The following is a 21,095-nucleotide window of genomic DNA, read 5'->3' on the forward strand; positions in this document are numbered from 1 at the left end:
CTTTGGGAGGCCGAGGCGGGTGGATCACAAGGTCAAGAGATCGAGACCATCCTGGTCAACATGGTGAAACCCCGTCTCTACTGAAAAAAAAAAAAAATACAAAAAATTAGCTGGACATGGTGGCACGTGCCTGTAATCCCAGCTACTCAGGAGGCTGAGGCAGGAGAATTGCCTGAACCCAGGAGGTGGAGGTTGCGGTGAGCCGAGATCGTGCCATTGCACTCCAGCCTGGGTAACAAAAGCGAAACTCCGTCTCAAAAAAAAAAAAAATAGTGTTATATGACTTTATCTCCCTTTCCATTTTGGCCTTTGGAAAGCTTAGAGACAAAAATAATAGCTCTAGGTTTGTAACTCTACATACATCCTATGAACTATAGTCTTGATATCCTGTTAAAGCTTGTATTATTCCTGGTTCTCATTTTATTTTATATTTATATATTCCTGAATGTTGTTGCCATTAGCTACCTCAAATACTCTGGGGAACATGACAGGAAATGAATAAATGAATAAATGAACACAAGCATGTAAATATTTTACAAAAAGCCCTGCAATGTGAGGTTTCCTTATTCCGGGAGCTTTAACAGTCTTATTGCTGAACAATTTGAAACAAAAGCCTGATTACCAACAGATGGTGACATCACACTCTTTGGCATCTTCAGATCCCTAGACATGGTCATCCTACTGAGCTGCCTCTTTTAGAAGTAATAAAGCTGAAGCTTAAAGCATCAGATTTTTCATACTTTCCTGTTAATCATTTGTTTGACTCAAAGAAAAACTAGAAGGACGCAAGAAGCTTCCCTTGTGTTCTTTAGTTTTTAGTATCCTAATCCCAAATCACATCATACACCTACTCAGCAAGAAGTCAAAGCTGTCTCTGACTTGAGAAATGAGAAAGACATAACATCCCCCAATATCACACAAGAAAACGATAAGAAATAGCAGACAAAAATTAAATTAGGTCTACTTAAACTGACTTATCTGAAAAAAATTGAATTAGGCTTTCATATTCCTATGGAGAACAAAATACCAGTGTTTCATTGGTACTGTGACTTGTCCATGCTTATTTTACTCCCCATATACCAAATTATGTTAAGTATTTGCACTTATTACTCCATTACCTTAAAAGCATGACATATCTTAAAAATAGAAACAATTATGATTGAATTCCTCAGAACAATTTTAAAATTATAATGAGCAACCAATAAGTTAAAATGAGGCCTCTAAATTGTATGCTGTTATTAAATGTTATGAAACACATAAGTATTAATTTCTGTTGCATTAAATAGCTAGCAAAAAGTCAAAATCAACATGTCTATAAATCATCTTTGTATCATAGTTCTTTGGAATAAAAGGAAGCCTCATGGATTTTCATTGTTATTTTATAAAGACTGGGCCGGGCGCGGTGGCTCAAGCTTGTAATCCCAGCACTTTGGGAGGCCGAGGCGGGTGGATCACGAGGTCGAGAGATCGAGACCATCCTGGTCAACATGGTGAAACCCCGTCTCTACTAAAAATACAAAAAAAATTAGCTGGGCATGGTGGTGCGTGCCTGTAATCCCAGCTACTCAGGAGGCTGAGGCAGGAGAATTGCCTGAACCCAGGAGGCGGAGGTTGTGGTGAGCCAAGATTGCGCCATTGCACTCCAGCCTGGGTAACAAGAGCAAAACTCCGTCTCAAAAAAAAAAAAAAAAAAAAAGACTGGCAACAAAACTTTGTGACTAAATACATGTTTAATACACAAAGACAATTATACAAATGGAAGAGGATACAGAATACCATATCATACTAGAAAATGCTAACTGATCAAAATACAGAATCCTATGTTCAATTAATTTGTATTTGATTTAATACAGGAATTAAATCCTTGAAAACATGATCAAAAAAAATATGAAATTGACGGCAGTTACCCAAAAAGTCTATATAATTCTATTATACACAAAGGGAGGACAAAAATGAATCTCTGTAAGTGTTTTCATAATTTGAATTTCATCTTCTGCATCCAATCATGAGTGAACATGATAGAGTTATCTGGCCATGTTCTTTTCTAATAACACACCTACACTGGGGCCTAATAAACAGCAAAGACTGTGAATATTTTATAAGTAATAAAACTGGAAAAGGTTCACTATAGCAAAAAGTACAGCTATCTGTAATAATTATATAATACTGCTAACATAAGCGATATCTAAATACCCACAGCATAATTAATAGAAAATTGAAGTAACTGTAAATGTAATGCAAGTCTATACTCATCCAGGCCCCACCCCATCCAATGCTACACTTAATTACACTTCAGATTTCCATTTGGCAGGGGGTCAGAGGGTAACTAAATCTTTAAGGTAAACATCTAAATTTCCCATTTCATTTTATCTTGCTAAACTCCTCACAATAAAAGCTTTTGGGAATCAACAATTGGGAATGAATCAAATAAGTACATACAAACAAATTTTCTTAAAATTTTGTACTAGGTTCTTGACTTAAAACTTGAATGAGGGCCAGGCAAGGTGGCTCATGCCTGTAATCCAAGCACTTTGGGAGGCCGAGGCAGGCGGATCACAAGGTCAGACATTCGAGACCAGCCTGGCCAACATGGTGTAACCCTATCTCTATTAAAAATACAAAAATTAGCCAGGTGTGGTGGCGTGCACCTGTAATCCTAGCTACTCAGGAGGCTGAGGAAGGAAAATCGCTTGAACCGAGGAGGTGGAGGTTGCAGTGAGCCAAGATCACACACTGCACTCCAGCCTGGGTGACAGAGCGAGACTCTATCTCAAAAAAAAAAAAAGCAAACTTGAATCAAGTATGATAATGAATTTTCCTAAGTATCTGAACCACAAATTGTATCCATATATTAGAGTTTATTAAACTATAAAGGAAGAGTTTTTGACACCTTTAAATAAGATTAGTTCAACAAATATTTTTAATTCCAAATACTTTTGAGAATGTAAATATAATCAATGCCCTTTGTCTATAAATTCTTACCTTGCACAGTTCCAGTTTAAAAAAGAAACAGAGGAAAAGTTCTCAAGTCAGTAGTCAATAAAAATGGAAACCTAGAGAGTAAAGCAGGAGAGAAGAGGGAAGTGGGTCATATCATAGTACCCTGAGTCAAGCAGGGGAGTGGGGGTAAAGTGAGAGAAGAGGGAATGAAAAGCTTTTCTTTTCTCAGACCCTCTTCTCCGTCTCCTTTTTCCTACTCCCTTTTTGTTTGTCCTTTTATCTGCCTCTCGTTTCTGTATTCTCTTTCTCTCGTGTTCTTTACCTTTCATCTTCCTCACCTTTCTTTAGTGATCTTCTTCCTACCTTCACCTCGTTCTCTTGCTACCTTTCTTCTGACATATATTTCCTTTTCCCTCTTTCTTCATTCTTCCTTAATGGTCTTAGCAACAAAAAACTGAGGGAAAGAAAAGGGTTCCTACCAAAAGTAAGTTTTAATTAAGACAGACTAATTTATTCCCTAGCCAAAAAAAAACAAGTCTTTTGTAAAATAAGAACAATGTTCAGGCTCCATAAAAACTGTGCCTTATTAGAAACAAACAGGAAAATAAGAGCCATTTAACTACCAGAGTTTCAGAAAGTAGCTATTTTGTTGTTGTTGTTCTTGTTTTGAGATGGAGGGTCACTCTTGCCACCCAGGCTGTAGTACAACGGGGAGATCTTGGCTCATTGCAACCTCTGCCTCCCAGGTTCAAGCAATTCACCTGCCTCAGCCTCCTGAGTAGCTGGGATTACAGGTGCTCACCACCATACTAATTTTTATATTTTTAGTGGAGATGGGGTTTCACCATGTTGGCCAGGCTGGTCTCAAACTCCTTACCCTCAGGTGATTCAACCATCTCGGCCTCCCAAATTGCTGGGATTACAGGCATGAGCCACTATGCCCGGCCAAAAGTAGCCATTTGTAATGATTGTGTAATGATTCTGTAAAGATTTGGGAAACTCTTTGGTCAACTAAATCTCTCAAAAGACAACTAAAGCTTTTTCTTTCCAACTGGATTCCATCTCTACCTGACCTTCTTAGTCCTTTGTTCACTGACTTCTGAAACCAGGAGTCTTTCATAATCCGTATCCTACTTCACTTCAACTCCTTCCAAGTTACATGCCTAACCCATTTCCTCCTTTTCCTTGCTAAGCCATCTGCTTCCACCTATGGTCACACCATTCATGGCTATACTACAGAAAAGAAATGAGTTCTTCTTTCCAAACTTTCAAGACCTTTTCCCTAGCCTTCTCCTGTAATCTAAATTATTTTTTGCTATATACCTATCTTAACCTAAATTATTTTTGAAAAGGGAAGGGCTAGGCTTACACAAATTTATGAAATGGGCTAAATTCATCTTCAGCAACTTTTCACCTTCCCTTCCAGCACTATGCCCCTCACTAGCCTGCCTATCAGAGTCAAGACTATCATTCAAAGTATAATTTCACACGCCTGTGCCATCTAGTTCCAGGCTGATTCCACCTCTCCTGAATTCCCCAAGACCCTGATTTGAGTTACATTATTAATGTCTGATGATGCTTAACATGCTACTTCCCCAAGAGGCATCCAGAATTTAATAAGGATCTTTAAGACAAAAATCCTTTGCCCAATAGTCCTCATTTTTCAACTACAAGAGGTCTGAAAAATATAACACTGTTATAAAAAAACAATAGCTAACTACAGTTTCTCAGTAAAACAGAAAGAAGAGGAGATACATGGTCTATAGAATAAATATAATAATAATGGTTAGTGAGAAATATAATAATGGTAACAGAGAAAAGTTAATACTTAAATACAGTTTTAAAAGCTCCTTCCCTCTTCCAGGTAATGCTGAGAAGATAGCCATAGAAAGCTCAACACACATACACAAACTAACACACACACACACACACGCACACACACACACACACACAGAGAGGGAGAGAGAGAGAGAGAGAGAGAAAGAGAGAGAAAGAGAGAGACAGAGAAGTTAAGCAAGCTTTCACGTTGGTCCTATGCGAAGTTAGAACAATTTTTTTCTAAAATTTTTCATTGAAATGCAAGATGAATATAGCAAAGTTTACAAATCAAAAGTGAGCAGGTTATAAATTTCTGTAGACTGAAGAAGTCCCTGTAACCAGAACACAGATCAAGAAACAAGTCACTATTTAGAAGTTTCTTGTGTGTACCCTTTCAGTCACTACACCCACACCACCAAGAAGAACCACTATTCTAACTTTAAATGTCATTTATTGCTTTTACCTCTCTTGATTTTCATATAAACGGAATCACAGAATATGTAATCTGGTGTCTTTTCACTTAACATTACTTGTGTAGGATTCAGCCATGCTGCTGTATATAGCTGTAATCTGTTCATTTTCATTATTACAGAGTATTCCACTGTGTAAGTATCCCACAATTTATGTATTCTACTGTTGGTTGACATTTGGAGTTTCTAGTTGGGGTCATTATAAATGGTGCTCCTGTGAATATTCTTAAACATGTCTTTTTGAGAGCATATGTATGTATTTCTGTTGGGTATAGACCCAGGAGTGGCTATACTGAATCACAGGGTGTGCACGTGTCCTTCTTTAGCAGATATAGCCCAGTGGGCTTTCTAAAGTAATGGCTGTGGCTAAGATATTTTAGAGGACATAGTTCATTCTGGCCCTGCTTAAATAACAAAGCATGCCAAATTTTTACTTTGCTTATCTATAAATGATGGCCATGTTACTCGAGACTATCACTCTGCATCCTTTCCTTTCTGTCACAATTACGAGTTTATTACTTTGTAACACAGATTCTAGACTAATTTACCCTAATACATTAGCTCAGTGTTTTGTTTTGTTTGCTATTTACACACAAGTAATATGTAGAGAGAATGTTACACATTTAACTAAAAACTACAACCTAAATGTTGATGGTTTCATTTTGCAACGTCAAGCACGTTCAAGAAAAATTTATTGAACACCTACTCTTCACCAGGTACTGTGTTAAGCAGTAAAAGTTTATATAGTAAATAATTATGTGAGATGTAGTAGTTATAATAATAGCATAAATGAAACCATTTTTGGACATTTACATTCTCAATATTCTCATCTACCTCTCAGACACTCCCTTTCATTTACTCAGGTATTTGGCAAGTAGCCTAAGATTATTTTCCTTCCAGCTCAACCCCCAACATTATCGTAAATGATTCTTATACCCAAGGCCGCAAAGCTCCTTGGATGGCTTCATCTCCAAAAATACTCATCCATGCTCAACTTCAACAACTCATTCTACCATTTGTAACTTGGAACTTACCAGTCAGAATTTCTTCACTTGTAAGATTTCAGACCACACTTGATAGCTACTTACTCCAACTATACTTGTTCATAACTGAGTTGATACAACCAGTCCAGGTAAAACCCCCCAAATTTTTCTCCCAGGACTTCAATCCTTATATCTTCCTTTCTTGTTTTGCTCTTCTTTCAGAGTGTCATGTCTGTGGTTATAACCAGTATCCATTCAGATCACTAAGAATCCATAGGGCAAGGGGCAGTGGCTCACGCCTGTAATCAACTTTAGCACTTTGGGAGGTCAAGGCAGGTGGATCACCTGAGTTCAGGAGTTGGAAACCAGCCTGGCCAACATGGTGAAACCCCATCTCTACTAAAAATACGAAAATTAGCCAGGTGTGGTAGTAGGTGCCTGTAATCCCAGTTACTCCGGAGACTGAGGCATGAGAATGTCTTGAACCTGGGAGAGAGAGGTTGCAGTTAGCCAAGATCATGCCACTGCACTCCAGCCTGGGCGACAGAGTGAAAAATTTGTCTCAAGAATAAAGAAAAAAAAAATCAATGGTAGGGACAAGATAAGGTAAACCCTTTAGGCAGGTAATTTAAAGAAATTTGTTGTTTAATCCTAAGTAAAAAGAACAAATCCGGAGGCATCACATTACCTGACTTTATACTACAAGGCTACAGTAATTTGTATTAGTTCATTTTCACATTGCTGATAAAGAAATACCCAAGAATGGGTAATTTACAAAGAAAAAGAGGCTTTACTCACAGTTCAGGTGGCTGAGGAGGCCTCACAATCATGATGGAAGGCAGAAGGTGAAAGGCACATTTTACATGGCAGCAGATGAGAGAATGAGAGCCAAGCAAAAGAGGAAATCCCTTATAAAACTATCAGATCCTGTGAGACTTACTCACTACCACAAGAACAGTATGGAGGAAACTGCCCATGTGATTCGATTATCTCCAACTGGGTACCTACCACAACATATGCGAATTACGGGAGCTACAATTCAAGATGAGACTTGGGTTGGGACACAGTCAAACCACATCATAAAACTGCATGCTACTTGTACAAATATAGACACAGATCAATGAAGCAGAATAGTGAACCCAGAAATAAAGCCATATACCTACAACCAAATGACCTTTGACAAAATTGACAAAAATAATAAGGAAAAGCTCCCCTATTCAATAAATTGTGCTGGGAAAATTTGCTAGCCATATGCAAAAGAATAAATCTAGATCACTATCACTCACCATATACAAAAGTTAACTTGAGATGGATAAAACACTTAAACATAAACCTGAGAAAACAAAAATTCCAGAAGAAAACCTAAGAAACATTCTTCCAGACATTGGCCTAAACCAAGAATTTACAGCAACAACCCCAAAAGCCAATGCAACAAAAACCAACTTAAATAAATGGGACTCAATTAAACTAAAAAGGTTTTTACCCATCAAAATAAATAATCAACACAGCAAACACGCAATCTACAGAATGGGAGAAAATATTTGCAAGTTATGACCTTGAGAGAGTGCCAATACCCAGAATCTACAGGGAAATGAAACAACACAACAAGAAAAAGAAACGAACAACCTCATTAAAAAGTAGGCAAAGGACATGAACATATATTTCTCAAAAGAAGAGATACACATGGCCAGAAATCATATGAAAAAAAGCTCAACATCACTAATCATCAGAGAAATGCAAATTAAAACCACAATGAGATATCATTTTACACTAGTCAGAATGGCTATTTTGAAAAAGTTAAAAAACAACAGATGTTAATGTGGATGTGGTGGAAAAAAAATGTTATGTACTGTTGGTGGGAATGTAAATTAGTTAAACCTCCATGAAAAACAATAGGGAGATTTTTCAAAGAACTAAAAATAGAACTACCACTATTTTAACCAGTAATCCCACTACTGGGTAACTAACCAAAAGAAAAAAAATCATTTTATCAAAAAGACACCTGTACTCATATGTTTATTGTAGTAGTGTTCACAATAGTAAAGTCATGGAATTAACCTAAATATCCACCAATAGTTGACTGGATAAAGGAAATGTGGTATATATATATATACTATGGAATACTATTCAGCCATAAAAAATAATGAAATAATGTCCTTTGCAGCAACTAGACAGAGCTGGAGGCCATGATCCATTACAGAATTATGTGCTATTTTTATAAAAATTGCATCATGTAAAAATTTAAACACAAATTTTAATAATGTATGAGAAAGGAAAAGAGCAGACATCTAACAGTTAAACTAATAGCACTAAAAATGTTATTTGAAAAATTAGCTGATCAACTCTATAATAATGTCATTAAAGGGCTATTATAAAGGCAATGCCTAAGTCATAAGTTAATTACATGACAGCTTTTTAAAAAATGTTTTCCAATCTATTGTGGCTAAAGGACAACAATATTTCAAGTACAGAGAACAGTAGATCCTAAATATGCTTACCTATCATCTAAATACTAAGAGTTTGCATTTTTTAAAAGAAAGGATTTATGCTTAATGAAAGAATAGTATCAAGAATAAAGACCAGCAAAAAAGCACACACATTCACTTATTATTGCTTCTGTGATGTTTAATCAAACAATCAAATATTAGACAATACTAATTTACTAAGTGACAAGCACCATTCTACGTGCTTTAAATGTATAAACTTAACTATTCCTGCAACAAACCCAAGAGTAGGTAACACTGTAATCTCATTGTACACACTGGGAAATGAGGACAGAAAAGTCCCATGACTTGTCTTACACCCTGCATTTAAGTGGTGGGGCAAGGATTCAAACCCAAGAAGTCTGGCTCTACAGCTGAGGCTCTCCCTAGAGCAACGATTCTATCACAACCACTTATTTGTCATTATCTCTGTAACTACACCAGATTTTGTCACCCTGTGAGAATACCATTGCCACAATTACTTATTAATAAAGTGGGAAATATTTGATAAAAATAATTTTAACATTTAAACCATTTCAAAAATTGTTATCAATTTTAACCTGCTTTTGAAATTCTGTACCTATTCATCTATAAACATTTACTGAGTATATATATGTAGGTATTGCTAAACACCTACATGCTTAAAATATTTTTTAATGTATAAAAACATACAAGTCAAAATTCAGCCAACTTTCAATTAATTGCTAAATCAATTACTTGTGCTACATCTCTCTTATCAAATCCTGTAACAGCTTCTAAATCTCTTTGACCCACCTTTCCCACAAAACCCCATTACATAATATTCCTATAGTAAGTAATCACTAAGCACTGTTGAATCCCAAGTAACTGAATAAATTAATCTGAGGAATTATTTTCTATTTGCATTAATCATAGTAGATATTTAATTCTTAACTAACTTTATCTTCTCTCTCCTTTTATTACATCCTTCTAGGGCTAGTTCACCCCTGGCCAGTTAGTTTATGCTAAGAAATTAAGAAATCCATAATTAAAAAGATAAATTTGAACTCTCTCTCTATATACATACACACACACACACACACACACACACACACACACACACACACACACTTTCCAAAACCAAATGGAAAAGTTAATTTTTATTTACTTCATTTTGGCCTATATATCCACTTCATTTGAATATGAACACAGATAACAGTTAAAATATAAGCTAAAAAACACTTTGAAAGTATACGCGTTGTTTTTCCTTTCCTGTTACTGAAGACATTGTGGCCTAATGAAAAAGTGTGTTTCTGGCATCATTCATTGGCTAATGTGATGTGAAATGACTTCATTTATATGAGCCAAATAAAAATGGCTATTGAATAGAATCTTGACCTGAATCATTTGGAAAATGATTATAATCATAATTGCTTCCTAGCTTATCTGTTTTATAAGTTCAAAATTTATATATCAAACATATTTAGTATAACATACACCTGTAAATATGCTTTAGGTATCAAATTCATAGAAGAATTTAATAATAGTAATGGTTTATTAAGACACTGAAGTTCAATATAGTAAAATTCATGCTACAGAAAAGCTGGAAGCAAAAATTTACTTATCTACAAAACTGAAGTATTAATGTTATAATTAACATATATAACTGACATTGTTCTCAGGTTCAGAAACTTTTCAACTATTTGACAGCAAAATCTAAACCTATATAAACTGAACAAAACCTAAAATGTATCTTATACATGAACTCCATATATATATATACATTTTCACTGAAGATGTCCTTACAATAAAATATTGAAAACCATGTAAAAATGTCATTCCTTCACTCAGAATGCTCAATGATTTCTAATTTCTCTATGAGTTAGTACTGAAGTCTCACTTGAGTCTGCATGACTTTATGATCCAAATGCCCATTACTTCTCAGACCCAATCTCCTACTACTTTACCTCTCTTCAGCCACACTGGCTTCCTTTTGGTTCCTCCTTCCATCTGCTCTTCCCACTGCCTGAAATATTTTCACCACAAGAAGTCTCGTTTGTTCTCTTAATTCTTCCAGATATCTGCACAAATGCTACCTTACCAAGAAATCCTTCCTTTACCACTCTGTGTATAAAAATACCTCCCAGCACTCATTGCCTTATTGCGCCCAATCTTGCTGTCTTTTTTTCAAAAGAATTTACCACCACCTGACATACTTAGTATTTACTTGCTTGTTTACTGACTGTCTCCTCCAATTAGAGTAAAAGGCCCATAACAGTGAAAAAAAAATTCTACTTTGTTCACTACTGTATCCCAAAACCTAAAATGATACCTGATACCTGACATTAAATAAATATTTGCTTGTTAAATGAATAAATGAAAAAAACTGAAGTAACTGTACATCCACTATTATAAATTGATACCTAACATGCATTAAGTAAAAAAGCAAGATACAGAACAATACTGTTGTATGCTCTAACACTTGTGTAAAAAGAATAGGAGGCATTACGTTTACACTTGAGTTTTATTTGCATACAACACTTCTGGAAGACTACCTCTAAGGAAGAGAACTGGGACATTAAGAAAGGACATGTACACTTTGGGAGGCCGAGGCGGGTGGATCACGAGGTCGAGAGATCGAGACCATCCTGGTCAACATGTTGAAACCCCGTCTCTACTAAAAATACAAAAAATTAGCTGGGCATGGTGGCACGTGCCTGTAATCCCAGCTACTCAGGAGGCTGAGGCAGGAGAATTGCCTGAGTCCAGGAGGCGGAGGTTGCGGTGAGCCGAGATCGTGCCATTGCACTCCAGCCTGGGTAACAAGAGCGAAACTCCGTCTCAAAAAAAAAAAAAAAAAAAAAAAAAAAAAAAGAAAGGACATGTAGACCCATGTACATATGCATGTACTACCCATCTAAAAAAAATTAAGGTTCTTCCTTTACAAAGAAGAGATATATAAACTAATCCTACAGAAAATCTACAATTCATACTTAAGAACTCAGTGAATATCAATTAATTTACCTGTAAACTAAGGTACGTTTTTAGAAAAACTGAAATAGAATCTGATATGTTTGTCTACAGGATTTTAAAAGACACAAAATATGTTTATATACATTATCTCATTTCAGTGTCACAGAAAATCCTGTAAGGCAAAAAGGGTATATATTCATTTCCTCCCTCTAAGGAAAAGAAAATTCAGAAAAGTTAAGGAAACCTGATCACACAGCAGAGACAAAGGCCTCAACTCAGTTCTCCTTATCTTAGTCTGGTACTTTTTCCAGTGTATTATCATTTGGTAAGGCTTGGAATTAATATTATTCTTAGATATTTAGAGGAAAAAAATGTACCTGATGATAAAAGCAGATACAATTTCAGTGATGCTGCCAATGATGTCCCAATTTATTTCAATTCGGTTTTAGTGTTCTAAGCACAAAATTGAAATGTCAGACAATAAAAAGACTATAAAATGGATTACTATTAAGTTAAAATGACAGACTATTTTTTTTTTCTGCAGTGGTATAACCTTGGCTCACTGCAACCTCCACCTCTCCAGTTCAAGCAATTCTCCTGCCTCGAACTCCTGAGTAGCTGAAATTATAGGTGCCTGCCACCACGTCTGGTTAATCTTTGTATTTTTAGTAGAGAAAGGGTTTCACCATGTTGGCCAGGCTGGTCTCAAACTCCTGACCTCAAGTGATCTGCTGGCCTCGGCCTCCAATAATTCTGGGATTACAGACATGAACCACTGCACCTGGCCTGATAATTTTAAGCCAACAAATTAGATGTGCTGTTGGTTGAAAATGTAACAAAACATATTTTACTAATATTGCTGCTCAATTAAGCAAAACTAAGATGTGCAGAGAAGAAAAATCTATGTTGTATGTTGGTCTAGCAAGAGATTGAGCAAAATGTGCAATTTCAGAAACAACAAAGGCAATTGTCATATAGAATAGCTAATTATATTTATAAAGTAGAAATTCATTTTATGGTGGCATCAATTCTAGACATATTTGACACATAAGGAAGATTCTTTCAACAAAAATTATTATGTTTGGTCCAAAGCATATGTTGTCATAAAGTAAAATAACCAGATTATTCCATAATGAAAACAAAGTCCAATTCTCCAATTCAGCATATACTGATTGAAAACTTAATATGTTCTTACAACTAGATAGTTTTAAAAAGGAATGCAGAACATGTCTCCTAATAAATAAATATAATAAGAAAGTCAGCAGCAGATGTTTACTTGGTTATTAGAAAATTCTGATATTCTCATCACTATCGAAAAGCAGTCAACAGAGTTTACCCTCCTAATTTACCCGAGAAGGCAGATTCTTCTACCCCAAAGAGTCAAAATTGAAATAGTATATAAAATAATCCTTAAGTTCACAGAACATATAAGCAATTCAAAATGTCTTCAAAATTATTGACATTTAATCTGTCACTAGCCCAATTCAACAAGAAAGAATTTATCTTCTAACTCAGCATTTCCCAAAGTATGCTGCATTACACTACAGACCCCTCAGAAGGCTCCTTGAAAGGGAACTGGGGCAGTATTTACAGAAACAGTGCATTCCATATACTATTTCCTTTCTTGGACATTTAATACTCAAGGATTAGAAAGTTCCTGCAGTCAAAATTACTGTTTCTTTTGGCTTCATCCAACATGACTCAAATTCTGCAACTCACTTCTCCATGGAACACTTCTTAACATCCCACAAACTAATGGGACATACACAGAGAAAATAAAGAAGTTATCTAATCTAACGAATCAAATCAATACAACAAAACTCAGACTAGTACTATTGCCAGCCTAGCAGAATAAATACGACTGACACTGCTAGGAAAACCTTCCATAAATTATCACTGCACTTTTCCTTTTGTAATTATAATGGCCTCAAAGATATTTTCTCTAAATGCTCTAAAGATGTGTATTTTTTTTTTTTACTTTACCACAAAAACTATCTATAGGAAAAAGATGTGCATTCCTATAGCTGATTTTTTCCTATTTAATAGAGTATTGCCAAAGTTCAAATGAATTTATTCCCCTCCAGGAGTCTATAAGCTTGATGGCATAACAGAAAAGACTAATCTTTCCAAAGTTATCATAAGTGTTAGAAAGTTCTCTTAAGTTCAGAGTAGAGTGAATCTTTACAAATAAGGTAACACTGTGATTTACGGTTTGTAAAGGTTACTCTACTAGTAAACCAAAATTATTTTTATTTTATTTGAGACTGGGTCTCACTCTATCAACCAGGCTGGAGTGCTGCTGCACAATCATGGTGCACTGCAGCCTCAAACTACACAGCTTAGGCAATCCTCCCACTTCAGCCTCCTGAGTAGCTAGGACTACAGGCACATGCCACCATATCCTGCTAATTTTTATATAAATGTAGAGACAAGGTTTCCCCATGTTGCCCTGGCTGGTCTCAAACTCCTGAGCTCAAGCAATAAACCCACCTCAGTCTCTCAAAGTGCTGGGATTACAAGTGTGAGCCACCACACACAGCCCACCAAAATTATTACTTTTTAAATAATATTAAGGTTTACAAAATGGCAGGGATTTATTGTTGTGGTAGACACAAAGCAATTATTATTTATTATATTCCCTTACAGGTGTGTCATTGAAGATGTTTCACTTTCTGATTCTGCTTAGTGTCACTGGCTAGAGGAAATTCCAAAATTGTAAGATTCAATTACCTAACATATTATGCCATCATCCCCTGATTTAACAACCTATCTCCTCAAAGCACTTTTCCTTACATTCCAAGATGACGTAAGGAAGATAAGCATTGTTTTTCAATGTTCTATACTTCAATGCATATAATTTTTCTTTTGATGACTCTGGGGCTCCTATGAATGCTCCTACCATATTTTTTAACCACCATTCCTCTCATGATGGTCTCTCTGTCTATTATATAGCTTTAATTCTTTAATCATTATAACCACTTTCTTACATGCATCTTCCCTCCTCTTCCCCCTCTTACATAATTCATCATACTTGTCTAGCATAACCATAACTTTAAAGAAATCCAACTGTCTGCCCACTCTGCATCATGCCAGGATGGATGAACACACTTGATAGAAAAAAGTAAAACCATACTGACAAGTCCCACCTTAAACTCATGATCCAAGTACTACATACCCACCATATATTCTTGGTTGTACTGTGCAGAACCACAATCTTAGGTGAACCATTATTAAAACCCAGCAATCACACTGCATTGTCCTAGTCCATTCATTCTCCAGTCTCCTAGATGATTTCCCACCTTCTTCAAACATCCAATACCCTCTTCCCTCATCTTTACTCTCATCCAGTAACCTTGACCTTGATTCTACTTTACTGAGAACACAAAGCAATCAGAAGAGGACATTCACAAAAATCCCCAACCACATATTAGGAATTACCATCCTGTTTGCCAGTTATTGTGCCAATATTAAAGCCAATCCATGTGGATACTAGATCCCATCTTCTCTTACTTAATAAGACATTTATTCTGGGCCAAGCATGGTGAATCATGTCCATAATCCCAGAACTTTGGGTGGCTGAGGCAGCAGCATCACTTGAAGCCAGAAGTTCAAGACCAGCCTGGGTAACATAGCAAGACACCATCTCCACAAAAATTAAAAAATAAAAATTAGGCATGGTGGCTTGCACCTGAAGTCCTAGCTATTCATGAGGATGAGACAGAAGGATCACTTGAAGTCCAGGAGTTTGAGGATGCAGTGAGCCGTGCTCGTGCTGCTGTACTCCAACCTGGGAGACAGCAATACTTTGTCTCTAGCTTTGTTTTCTAAGTGCCTCATTTCTTCTCAAAATAATTAGTTTCCCCCTTTCTAATGGACTGTACCTTTAACATTCAGATATAATAATTTTTCCTCCTCTTAAATACTCTAATGTTCCCAAATTTACTGTCTTATTTTTTATGCGCTTTTGCTGCATAAGTCCATGAAAAAATATGTCTATGTTCACCATAGACAATCATTCTCTTTTCTTTCTCTTAGGCTCACCCTAATCAGTGATTTATCCCCATCATTCCATTAAAACTGCTAACCAATGACCTCTGTATTGCTAACTCCAATGCTCAACAGTCAGTTCCCACCTCACTGCGCCCATCAGCAACATTAAATACAATGGATCACTCTCTCTGCTTTCAAATACTTTCCTCACTTGACTTTCAGGACACCAGATTATCTTCATTTTCTCTTTCACTGGTTTCTCCTTCTCAGTCTCTTCTATGGATTCCTCTTCTCCTAGGCCTCTTAACTTGATTTCAATTTTTGTTTCTCTTTTCTTCTCTATTCTTTCTCACTTGATGACTTCTTATGGTCAAATGGTTTTAAGTACCATCTAATTTCTACAACTCTCATATTTATATCTCGAGATCAAGTCATACTCCTGAACTCCAGGCCCGACTACCAAAATTTCTGCTGCCTTGTCGTTTTTGAAAGACAAACTGAAGTCTTAATCTTTCTCATCAAAGTTGCTCTGTGTGTAGTCTTTCCATCACACCTGAAACCTTCAGTGCTCTGGCTAAAAACCTTAAAGTCATTGTAGACTCCTCTCTCTCATACTCCACATCCACAGAAAATCTCATAGCCTCAAGCTTCACAATATATGCAGGAACCAAACACTTCTGACTAACAGTGCTATCTTGTCACCCCTGCTCAAGCTGTCACTTCTATCACATAAGTTACCGCAATTGTCTCATTTTTCCATCATCACTCCCCACTTAAGGTGATTCTCAACACAGTTGCCATAGCTATCCAACTTAAATCGAAGTCAGGGCATAGCATTCCTCTTTTATAACCCTCCTACCCAATAGGTCCCTATTTCATTCAGAGAAAATTCATAATCCAAGGCCCCAAGATCTGTTCTCCATTACTTTTCTAACCTTATTCCCCATACTTGCACATTTCCTTCTACTTAGACCTTCTTGCTAAACCTTGAACAGTCCAGACATGCACCTGTTTTACACTCTTTGTAACAAATGCACCCTCTGGCTGGAATGTTTTTTCCCCCAAAATTGAAGTAGTTTATTAGCTTCCTGTTTCAAGTTTCTCTTCAAATGTCACCGTTTCAATGATGCTTATCCTGACTTGCATTTAAAATTGGGTCCCGACCTCTCACCCTGCTCTGTTTTTACTCCTTGTCACTTATTTTCCAACATTATATATAATTTACTTATTAACTGCCATTCTTCACAGACTATTAACCTCCAAAAGATGAGAATGTTTATTAGTTTTATTCACTAATGTATTCCATGCACCTCGAAATGTGCTTGGTACATAGCAGGTACTCAATAAAGACTGTCTGAGTGAATACGTGAATTAGACTTACCCACAGACAACAGTGAACTGTTGTGCAATACTTAAAATTAATCATTTTCTCCTTTGTATCTTGGGTAGGTTAATGTGAAAAAAGACAACATTAGAGGGATGATCTGTCCTGATGAAGATGATTTATCTCTGTCTACAAATTTTTTAAATTTTTGTAAATTAATAGATAGGTGTCTTAGGCCATTTGTCCTTCTGTAACAGAATACCTAAGACTGGGTAATTTATAAAAAACAGAAATTTATTTCCTCATTAGTACAGTTATGAGGGGAAAAAAAAGAAAGAAATCCATTTTTCACAGTTCCACAGGCTGGAGATTCCAAGATCAAGGTGCTAGCAGACTTGGCATCTGAAAAGAGTCCAATCCCCAATTCCAAGATGGACCATTGAACATTGAACACTGCATCCTCCAAAGGGAAAAAATCCTTTGGTTTCACATGACAGGGGACAGTGGGGAGTAAAGAGGTAAAGGGGGAGCGAACTCACTCCTCACTCTTCTATAAAGAAATTAATCACACCCATAGGGTAAAGCCCTCCTTACATAATCACCTCTCAAAGGTACTAACTCTTAACATTCCAACAATGGCAATTAAATTTCCACATGAGTTTTGGAGAGAACAAACACTGAAACCGTAACAATGAACTTTAACTCTCACTGAATTATAGTGCCAAAATAAACATCAACACATCTAAGAACTTGACTATACAACCCCAACCCTGATTATACATTTGATCATTTGGAATCTTTATAAGAAGATTCCATGCATGGCACATTTCAATGATACAGTTCCTTAAAGCACTCTTCCACGGAAGCATTCACCACTCAAGAGACGTTATTTTGGGTAACATTGCCATTAACTAAGATCATAGAGCATGGTCTTGAACTATCAAATTAAGGTGAATTTCAAGTTGGTGAATCTAAATGCATTTATTATAGTTTAAGGATCACATTTATGAGCAGAAAAAAACTTTTCAAACTAAATCAATATTTTGTATTTTAAAAACAATAAATATATCAGTAATCTCAGATATATAGGATTCTATTTTTAGGGAAAAAAATTAATAAACAGCTTTCTTCTTATTACTTCTCTGTTAAGAATAAGACCCTACCAGAATGGTGCAGTGGCTCATGCCTATAATCCCAGCACTTTGGGAGGCCAAGACGAGTGGATCACGAGGTCAGGAGTTTGAGACCAGCCTGGCCAATATGGTGAAACCCCGTCGCTACTAAAAATACAAAAATTAGCCGGGCATGGTGGCTGGTGTCTGTAGTCTCAGCTACTCGGGAGGCTGAGGCAGGAGAATTGCTTGAACCTGGGAGGTGGAGGTTGCAGTGCGCCAAGATGCACCAGTGACTCCAGCCTGCATGACAGAGTGAGACTCCGTCTCAAAAAAAAAAAAAAAGAATAAGACTCTACCTTCCTGCTGTCTCCCAGGAAAAAAAATAACTGCAGTCTTTCCTTTCAGTTTTGAAGGCAAGAGAACTTGTTCCTCTGACTCTACAGGTGGTTCCTGAAAGTGCTCTCCAGGTGACCTGAGGTGACTGACAAGTCTATTTCGCATTTACAAACAAGTTTAATAGGACCTGCATATTAACAAGAGTAAGAATTTGTTACAGCGAACTGGAATAATTTTTCTATTCACTTATTACCTAGACACTACTCTTCCGAGTTTCTCATTGGATTATTCTTTAGCTTACCATAGATGTAACTGATCGTGCATCTTCTTCATAATTGACTACTGGAGGTGGTTCTTTCCCATCATTTTCTTGCACTTTTTGCTCTAGTAATTCCTTCTGTGCTGAAAACTTTGCTTCAGTGCATCTCAGCTGCTGGACTGACTGTTTCAGTTCTTCAAGTGTCTGTTTTTGGCTTAGCAAAAGCACAATACTAAAAGAGAATAAATTAAATATAAATAATTTCGACTTCATTAAGAAGACATTAAGGAAACCTCATATATGTAAATTATGCTTTTCTTTTCTTTGATTTCATTTTTATAAGAGCCCATTAGAATAATAAAAAAAACATAAAACTAAACAGATTTCAAGCCATCACAGTATTTATCAAACACTAGCATTAACAAAATAGAAGAATGTTTGGAGTCAAATCCAAATTCAAGACACTTTCAAATACATTATGATCTATGGCATTCACTTTATTTTAGCTAAACCATGTACCTTACAGAGTAGACACTTAGATTGAGAAGTGTAGGGCCTAGAATAAATTAAAATGACAGAAGTAGAATCTTAAATTTACTTTAAGTATCAAAGGTAATATAGCTAGGGTCAGATCTGTGCCTAGAGTAAAATAAATCAAATCAAGGTGACAGTCTGGACACCAGGCTTGTGTATATGTTGTGAGGGATGTATGCATGGAGGCAGGGGAAGCTACTATGACAAGGACTAAGGGCTAAGATGTAACTGGGAGAATGAGCAAAACAAAGGTCCCCAAATCTTTCCAACATCACCAATATAAAGACAGTAGACTTCCCCATCCCTCCTGTAGAGTACAAGGCCATTGGTTGTCTTACTGTGACTTTTTAATGCTCGGAAGCTGCCTTCACTGGGAATTTCAAATTAATTCACCCACATTAAAGCCACAGGTAAAGAGGTAGTAATGGTAGCCACTTCTGGAAATAGCCCACAGTAAATATTACAATGATTTCCAAAAAGGACTGTGCCATGTACTGCTGAAAGTAAGTTATTAATATGTAAGAGACAACAGATTATAAATTAGAGAAAATGTCAAAATTAATATGTAAGAGACAACAGATTATAAATTAGAGAAAATGTCAAAATTGGAAAATAAGCTCATAAAATATTCTTACACTGAAACTATAAGGTTCAACATAAACTGAATAAATATTCACAGGCAGAAGTAACCCACACTAACAGAGATTTATTTATAAATATGATGCCGATCAATATTTTGATAACTAAATTCAAATCTAATTGAGCAGGGTGCAACCTCAGTGACTGCTATAAAGAAAGTGGTAATCTCCTTATTATAACAAGTTTCAGGTGAGTGTCCTAACAAACATAGAGAACAAAGTCTAAGAAAAGTAAAACTAATGAGTGAAAATATTTTTGTAAGAGACATAATGTTCAGAAGACAGACCTCTCCAGGAAGTTTAATAAATGGTAATCAGCATTTACATCACTATCATTCAACAATCTGTGAGCTGTGCTCTAAATCCACATAGATTTCCTGATAAATTCATGCTGGTTTATTTATTAGTTAGTAACTCCTTTTAAATAATAAATGGCATCTCTGATTTCTCAGTAATCTCAAGAGAAAGTTGATTTTTTAAAACAATAACTTTTGTGAGCATAAATTTATAAGGACCAGGTCCTGAAAAAGACTGCTCCCACTATGTACTTAAATCTTCCAGAGGGTTTCCTCTTTGCATCTCTTAGCTACCAGGAAAAAAAAAAGACTCCAACAATGACATCAATACAAGAAATAATTTAAAACACAAAAGGTAAAGTGGAAAAGTATTTTTTCATGTAGATCTGGATTATTAGTCACAAAAAGGTGAATGATTTCAAAAATGTGGGCAAAATCAACAGGGAAGTATTCTTCAAAATAATAATCCTCTAAAGTAGTATTGTTATAGTAATTTTACACAAACATATTTCATAAAGACTACCAGGAAAAATTTTTTAAAAGATTTACAATAATAAAAATAAACTGCAAAATGAAATCAGAAATGACAAGGAACAAAGCAAGTAAATATTAACTGAACATCTGAATATAATTCAACAACATTTATTTATGGAAATAAACAATACACATTTTACTCTATCTCAAACCTATGGTCAACTGAATAATGACTCCCAAAAGATAACCATATCCTTATGCCCAGAACCTGTAGTGTTTTTTAGCTTATATGGCAAATAAACTTTTCTGGTATGATTAAGTTAAGGATGTTGAGATGTCAGATTATCCGAGATTATCCAGATGAGCCTAGGGTAATCACAAGAATACTTACGAGAAGGAGACAAGATGAACAACGTCACAAAAGGTGATGCGACCATGGAAACAGTGAAAGAAAAGGCAGTGCAACCTGGGACCAAGATCAAAGTAATGAGGACAGTGTCCAGA

At 36.0% G+C, this 21,095-nt stretch overlaps 1 protein-coding gene across 8 annotated transcripts in view; it reads right to left on the reverse strand.

Moving 5' to 3' along the window:
• Window positions 1-21,095, reverse strand: part of FER (FER tyrosine kinase) — a 505,234-nt gene that overhangs the window by 303,004 nt on the left and 181,135 nt on the right. For 7 of the 8 annotated variants that reach the window (XM_074382850.1, XM_074382836.1, XM_010339983.3 and 4 more), the window contains one exon: window positions 18,692-18,881. In XM_074382850.1, coding sequence (XP_074238951.1) covers window positions 18,692-18,881 — 190 coding nt within the window. Of the gene's footprint in view, window positions 1-2,982; window positions 3,054-18,691; window positions 18,882-21,095 lie in introns of all 8 variants that reach the window. The other variant, XM_074382874.1, reaches the window with a different exon arrangement.

This window comes from Saimiri boliviensis, chromosome 1 (assembly GCF_048565385.1).
Source record: "Saimiri boliviensis isolate mSaiBol1 chromosome 1, mSaiBol1.pri, whole genome shotgun sequence".
Lineage (NCBI taxonomy): Eukaryota > Metazoa > Chordata > Mammalia > Primates > Cebidae > Saimiri > Saimiri boliviensis.